Here is a 7,043-nt window from a genome sequence, read left to right on the forward strand (position 1 = left end):
TACACGCGCGCGCGCGCGTCCACTCACCGGCAAGACGGCCTTGTTGTTGAGCGAGTGCATGGGCGGGTTGTTGCTGCTGCTGCTGTCGTGATGAGGGTGCGTACGTGAGGGCGAGTGCTGCACTGCAAAGTCGTCCTGCGACATGTTCTCGTACAGCGCGCGTTTGAACTTGTGGCGGCGGCCAACAGCGACGAGCACAGCGCCATCGAAGATGCCTGCGAGCGTGTTCACGCGATGGCCCTGCAGGTCGCACATCTGGAGCCGGTGGAAAGTTCAGGGGCGGAGGGCAATTGACATGGAGGTGAGGTGAGGGGTGGATGGCGATGCAACGTGTGTCTGAGCGAGAGAGCGAGAGAGAGAGAGTGTGTGTGTGTGTGTGTGTGTGTGTGATTGTATTATGGAGGTACCAAAATGCTAGCAGCGCTGCCCTGTCTTCAGTGTTCATCAGTACACCATTCACGTGGAACATAGCGCACGGCAGCACCTTTCGGATTGGTTCGGCGGGGAGGGCGACGCGTTCCTCAATCTGCCGGAACACCTGATCGAAGGTTAGTCGGTCGCGCTTGCCAAGCATCAGCTTCACCCCGGGACCCGTCTCACCGTTGCGCAGCACGCTGGAAGAACGCGGAGTCGGGGGTAGGGGCGGGGTGTCGTGTGAGGTTGTCGAGCAAGGCAGATGGCGAGGTGAGCACATGTCAGTGGAACACGAGAGTGGATTTGCACGTAAAACAACACAGAAGTACATGGACATGCATGCAAATGACACTCATGTCAGACAAACACACGCACACACGCAACACAACACAAAAAGCGTCACCTCCCCCCCTCCTTCTCTTCTGCCCGAACAACTGACGTGATGATGATGGGCCTGGTTGCTGCGGCGGCTTTGCGTGCGCGGCCGGAGCGAACAGGCTTGCGGATATGATGCACAGGCGGCAGCGGGTTCACTGCCCCGCCTCGCAGCGGCTTGCCCAGCGTCTTTGCGTCGGGGATCTGCGCATATGCGTATGGGCGGAATCGCTCCTTGCCGGCAGCCACATACGCGCGGCCGTCCTCCAAATCAAGGATGGCGCGGACACGGTGCCCTGTCTCGGCATCATACAGGCGATGCACCGCACCAAAGTTGGCCTTGACGCCCTGCGTGACCTGCGTTGTTCAGCCACCACAATTGTAGCAACAGCAGTTGTGCACATCAGTATTGCCGCGTGTAGTGTGTGTGTGTGTGAGTGAGTGCGTTAGTGAGTGCGTGTGTGTGTGTGTCTGTGTGTTTGGGTGTTTGTGTCTGTGTGTGTCTGTGTGTGTCTTCTGTCTGTCCTGGTGTGAAAACAGCGGGAAAAAAAACTTAGACGTGTACATCACTCGACCCGACACCCCCCCCCACACACACGCATGGACACGCACTGCAGCGAAGCAAGTCAGAGAGTCGACACATACCACGTCCAAGAAGACGGTAAAGTCAACTTTTGGGTTGCGGATGAGAATGTTCCGTCCGGGAAAGTGGGTGTCCCCATTCCTAACACAATGAACATCATCAGCAGCAGCCACAACAGTAAGAATTGGGTGATCCCTCCTCACACAAATGAGTGTATGTTTGTGTGCGTGCGTGTGTATGTGCGTGTGTATGTGTGTGTGTGTGTGCGTGTAGTCGCTGGGGGTGGTTAGGTGAACGGCAGGCACTGCGGAGACAGCGTGCGTGCGTGCGGACATCAAATCACACAGGACAACCCACACAAACACGTTTGTGTGCACACAGGACCCAGACGAACCGATACACACGGATCTTGCGGGGCTTGAACGGCTCTGCCGCTGTTGGGTTGGACATGGTGGCCCTTTCTTCTTCTTCTTCCGGCCCACTCGTTTGCGAGCTGGCTGACAGAGGCAAGCTCACACACACTCTCTCTCTCACACAATAGGGACGAATGAAGGCGCAGGTGCAGGAGTGGTCGAGTGCAGCACAGTCAAAACAAGCAAGTTGCCAAGGAAAAGTAGACCAAGATGCAGCGAATTCTCCACAGTTGTTGTTGTGTGTGTGTGTGTGTGTGTGTGTGTGTGTGTGTGTGTGTGTGTGTGTGTGTGTGTGTGTGTGTGTGTGTGTGTGTGTGTGTGGGTGTGTGTGTGTGTGTGTGTGTGTGTGTGTGTGTGGTGTGTGTGTGTGTGTGTGTGTGTGTGTGTGTGTGGGTGTGTGTGGCATCGTTTCTTGCTTCGTTCCTTCCATCCTTCCATCCTTCCCCCGCCCTTCTCCCCTTCCCTTCTTTGTTCAATCTTGCGAACCCACTGCACATGACTGAGTGCATCGACTTGTTCAATACCACCCAACATGGAAAAATACGCACACACACACACGCACATCAGAGGTTGATGAGGGGCTCCACAATCTCGTAGACGCGCAGCCCTCCCGGTGCAAACCGCATCTGCGCATGGTCGTCCACTACGCCACCTTCCATCTTCACAACATACCACACAAACGCCACAATGCACTCAAACAGGCTGTCGTGCCCCTGCGGTGTGTGTGTGTGTGTGTGTGTGTGCATGTGTGTGTGTGTGCATGTGTGTGTGTGTTAGTTAGAATACATGTGTGCACGTACACACGCAAGCGCAGAACTGTAACAGCAGCAAACAGCCACGCACCACCAAATCAAGACAGCAACCCGCAGCGAAACGAAGAAACAAACAAGGCTCAAAACCACAGCAGGACTCACGGTGCCGAGTTCCCAAACAGAGGCCTTGCCATCCTTGCGTGTGATGAGCTTGAACACTGGTGGCGACAGCCTGCAATTCACAACAACAACGACGACAATGTGAGTGAGTTGAGTGTGTGTGTGTGTGTGTGAGTGAGGGAGGTGAGGGAGTGCGTGAGTGAGTACGAATACAATTTGCTGGACAATGTGTTGCATGCGGGCATAAACAGCATTCCGCAAGCAGTGCACCGACACCATGATCGCGTACTGTGAAAAGTACATGTAGACGCTTGTCTTGACGGCGCGCTTCTCCAGATCAGCAACACGCTGCACACACACACACACACACACACACACACACACACACACACACAAGCATGCAAGCGTGTTTGTGGGTGCTGAGTCATGCAATCCCAAAAAGCACGAGAGGACGTATCACACCTTCGCATGGAAACATAACAACAGCAACATCCATGCCACAAAACCACCAGTTATGCACAACCAAACGCACCTCTGGATACTTGACGACGTGAAGGTTTGAGAATGTGCGCAGGTCCGGGTGGACAATATCGCCAGGATTCCGGTGGTACAGCGTCGACTCGTGGTCAAGGAAGCAGCACACGCAGTGGAACACAATCTGCGCGTGATGGAGAAACCGCGATAATGCACGCGCAGTAATGTGTGTGCGGTGTGTTGTGTGTGTGTGTGTGTGTTGTGTGTTATGTGTGTGTGTCCATGCGTGCGTGTGAGCTTGACACGGACTATCGCTGACAAGGCAGTGCTGAAATTGCATGTTTCTCAAACACACCCACGCACACACTCACGCAGCGCACAACACGCAACACCATTGATTGAGATGACATGTGCGGACCGAGGCGTCTGAGGGGAGGGCGTCAGAGTAGGCGATAGTCTTTCCCTCAAGATCAACAACGGCGTGCCCGCCGGTCGTGTGGTATCCGCGGCGCGTGGCAAGGTCTGGCGCACAGCACAGTGGCAAACAGGGCTTACGTCATTGGCAGGACATAACAATCCACAAAGCTGCATGTCAACCATCAACCTGCTTGCACACACACAGCACCACCACCCCATCGCCATCATCATCACCACATCCATCACCACCACCACCACCGCCACGGCATGGCTACGGTCCACCTCTGATGCGTGCGACGAGGTAGCGCTGGTTGGCCGGGTCGAGCTGGAGCACAGGCAACACCCCCTGCAGCGGACTGTATGCATCGCCCTGAACGCCGCGGCGAGAAATGGCGGTCGTGGTGGTGATGATCATCGTGGCGGTGGTGGTGATGATCATCGTGGCGGTGAGGAAGTGAGTGAGTGTGAGAAAGTGAGTGAGTGAGTGAAAGGGAAAGGGGATGCTGGTAATCGAAAGTGAAGGCCGTTGCTGAAAAACGTCGTCATCGCCACCACCAGCACAACAGCACTGATTCTCTCCCTCCCCTCTCCAGCCGTACATGCGCTGCTGCCTGGATGGTGGCGAGGGAGTCAACACCGATGCGGTGGCGATCGGGGGATCTGGCAAAGCATGGCCGCGTCCGGCGGTGGCGTTGGAGGAGATTGAAGGTGAGATGCGAATGGAGCGCAGACACGTGTGGGGCGGCAGATGTGCACGTACGGGTTGTGACGTCATTGTGGTGATGTACACTTGACTGCGGAGATGTGCAAACAGCTCAGTGGCAAAAACAACCCAGACACAGCACAGACACATACACATACACAACAACAACAACAACAACAACAACAACAACAACAACAACAACAACAACAACAACAACAACAACAACAACAACAACAACAACAACAACAACAACAACAACAACAACAACAACAACAACAACAACAACAACAACAACAAATTCCAGGCATGTAATGTGAGGGTGACCTACTTCTGCAGCAATGCGTTGACGCGTTCAATGTCAAACCAGATTCCCTTGAGAATGGAGTCAACCCACTGCCAAAACAAAAAAGTGTGTGAGCCGATTGGGAAGAGACGTTGAATGTCAGGAACAATACGCGGACACACAATATCTCTTTTGGTCTGTCTCACCTGCTTCCCTCCATCTCTCCATCTCTCCATCTCTCCTTCCCTCCATCTCTCCTTCCCCTGTTTCCCTGCTTCCCTGCTTCTCTCCTCCCCCTCCCCTCCTCCCTTGCTTCTCCACTATCCTACCTGCTTGCAGAGGAAGAGGGACTGCTGCCACTTTTCTCTGCTGGGGCAGATGCGCCGGAAGACAACGGGAGCAGGCACCACGCGCTCGTCAACGCTCTCCTGCGGCTTCCGCTCAGGCGACCTTTGCCCCGTGGCGAGAACAGCGGTGGAGGTGGGGTGTGGATGGTGGTGGTGGTGGTGGTGGTGGTGGTGGTGGTGGTGGTGGTGGTGGTTGTGAGATGCATGGTGGCATGGGGGGTGTCGTGATGTGGTGCGGTGGGAATGGTGGTGGGGATGGCGGCAATGATGAGACGATCATGAGATGGCTGAGGCCATGGTGATTTGTGCAGGGGTGAGCGAAACCAATACAACAAGGAGCTGCACATGAATGGTACGACTGCACACATGCAACGTGCGAGCGGTTTGCGTGACATCATTTCGGACTCACTTGACGGCTGGCTGGAACTTTGGGCGGCGGTGCGCTGGCAGACAATGACATCAGAAACAGTGACCCATGGCATGACGGGTTGATGCAGTGATGCGATGCAGTGGTTGAAGGCGGCGGTGGAATGTGGTGGCCAGTGTGTGTGTGTGTGTGTGTGTGTGTGTGTGTGTGTGGTGTGTGTGTGTGTGTGTGTGTGTGTGTGTGTACGTGCGGGGTGAGTTGTCATGAACGGAGGGGAACAAGCAGCATGCTTGCTGTTGGCATCACAACGTCACAACATCGACAACCACCAAGCACAGGTACGGCGCAGGCCGTGTTGTGGTCGTGTGCACTCACGTGTTGCCGCCCAGAACGAATCGCCTGTCGCAACCAAGGGGTAAAGGGGAAGCGAGAGTGTATGAGGTGAAACAAGGTGCAGATAATCAAACAAACAGACAATCACAGGGGCAGACAGTGTAGCCGCGCATAAGCGAAACGCACACGCATCCGTTCTGCCTCCTCCCCCCCCCCCACACACACACCGACACATCCACACACCACACACATCCACACACCCACACACATGCACACACCACACACCACACACATGCGCACTTCTGATGGATGCGTCGAGGCTGGAAGACGACAGGAACGACTGCCCGGGACTGCGCCCGCCCCACGACTGATTCCCAGCAAACGACGTGCCCAGACCACCACCGCCGCCACCACCACTGGCGGGGTATGCCATGCGAGAGTCGGACATCATGCTGGCGTTGGCGCTCCCTGCATCCCCATACACGGCGCGGGCGGGGGTGCGTGCGTACATGTCAGCAGCGCCAGTCGTGGTGGGCGCAGGGTAGCCGCGTGCTGGCGTGTAGTAGTGGGATGATGGCGACACGGACGTGGAGAGCGCGGCAGATGGCGTGGCTGGCGCTGAGCCAAACCCCGTTGTTGTTGCCAGTGTGGTGGACAGGTTGCCGGCTGCTGTTGTGCTCGCTGCGGATGTGTTGAGGCCGCCAATGCCACTTGGTCGGCGGCGCCGTGCAGACACGCTCTCATCCGGGCCGTGCCGCCTGTCGTTGTGTGCGTGTGTGTGTGTGTGTGTGTGTGTGTGTGTGTGTGTGTGTGTGTGTGTGTGTGTGTGTGTGTGTGTGTGTGTGTGTGTTGGAGGTGGGATGATGTGGAATTGCAGTGACAGAGGGCGATGATGAGAGTAATGGTGATGGAGGAGGTGGTGATAGGGGTGGAGACGTTGGCGTCGTGCGTACAACGAATCATGCTCGTCGACAGCATTCTTGGTCGACACCCCATGTAAAGTCGCATCACAAGTACACACACGTGCACACACACGTGCACACACACACACACATGCACACTCTCACACGGTGACAACGCACCACGAGAAGCGTTTGGGGATGGGTGTCGACTGCGACGTGGTCCGAGTTGACGGGCGTGCAGAGACTGTCAAGCACACACACAACACACACACATACATACACAATGCATACATACATGCACGTGTGGGAGAAAGGCACGCAGACGCAATGAGTACATGGGAACAGTTAGTGGCAGAGGTGCACGGTGTGCGCTTTGTGGGTTGCTGCTTAATGGAGTGCATTGGCGTTGCTTCCATTGAGCGCATTTTCATGTGCGTGCGCGTGCGCGTGTGCGTGCGTGCGTGTGTTGTGCACTGACTTGAGCTGACTTGCTTCCCTGTGTACTTAACTCCAGAGTGAGCTTCTTCTGCTTTGGTGACAGCGCCTTCACCTGTTCGACA

At 55.7% G+C, this 7,043-nt stretch overlaps 2 protein-coding genes across 2 annotated transcripts in view; both read right to left on the reverse strand.

Annotated features, from left to right (window-relative positions):
- PTSG_04419 (uncharacterized protein) overlaps positions 1-1,994 on the reverse strand; it is a 3,885-nt gene extending 1,891 nt beyond the window's left edge. The window contains exons 1-5 of the mRNA XM_004994456.1: positions 1,767-1,994; positions 1,435-1,513; positions 854-1,146; positions 485-614; positions 28-255 (exon numbers count right to left, since the gene is read on the reverse strand). Coding sequence (XP_004994513.1) covers positions 28-255; positions 485-614; positions 854-1,146; positions 1,435-1,513; positions 1,767-1,822 — 786 coding nt within the window. The 5' untranslated portion in view covers positions 1,823-1,994. The remainder of the gene's footprint in view (positions 1-27; positions 256-484; positions 615-853; positions 1,147-1,434; positions 1,514-1,766) is intronic.
- A 354-nt stretch (positions 1,995-2,348) lies between these two features.
- Positions 2,349-7,043, reverse strand: part of PTSG_04420 (uncharacterized protein) — a gene marked incomplete at both ends in the record, with an annotated part of 5,545 nt that continues 850 nt past the window's right edge. The window contains 14 exons of the mRNA XM_004994457.1: positions 2,349-2,498; positions 2,700-2,769; positions 2,947-3,005; positions 3,190-3,315; positions 3,550-3,653; positions 3,831-3,918; positions 4,148-4,208; positions 4,580-4,644; positions 4,864-4,984; positions 5,291-5,324; positions 5,624-5,647; positions 5,882-6,339; positions 6,664-6,727; positions 6,988-7,033. Coding sequence (XP_004994514.1) covers positions 2,349-2,498; positions 2,700-2,769; positions 2,947-3,005; positions 3,190-3,315; positions 3,550-3,653; positions 3,831-3,918; positions 4,148-4,208; positions 4,580-4,644; positions 4,864-4,984; positions 5,291-5,324; positions 5,624-5,647; positions 5,882-6,339; positions 6,664-6,727; positions 6,988-7,033 — 1,470 coding nt within the window. The remainder of the gene's footprint in view (positions 2,499-2,699; positions 2,770-2,946; positions 3,006-3,189; positions 3,316-3,549; positions 3,654-3,830; positions 3,919-4,147; positions 4,209-4,579; positions 4,645-4,863; positions 4,985-5,290; positions 5,325-5,623; positions 5,648-5,881; positions 6,340-6,663; positions 6,728-6,987; positions 7,034-7,043) is intronic.

This window comes from Salpingoeca rosetta, assembly GCF_000188695.1.
Source record: "Salpingoeca rosetta unplaced genomic scaffold supercont1.10, whole genome shotgun sequence".
Classification (NCBI taxonomy): domain Eukaryota; class Choanoflagellata; order Craspedida; family Salpingoecidae; genus Salpingoeca; species Salpingoeca rosetta.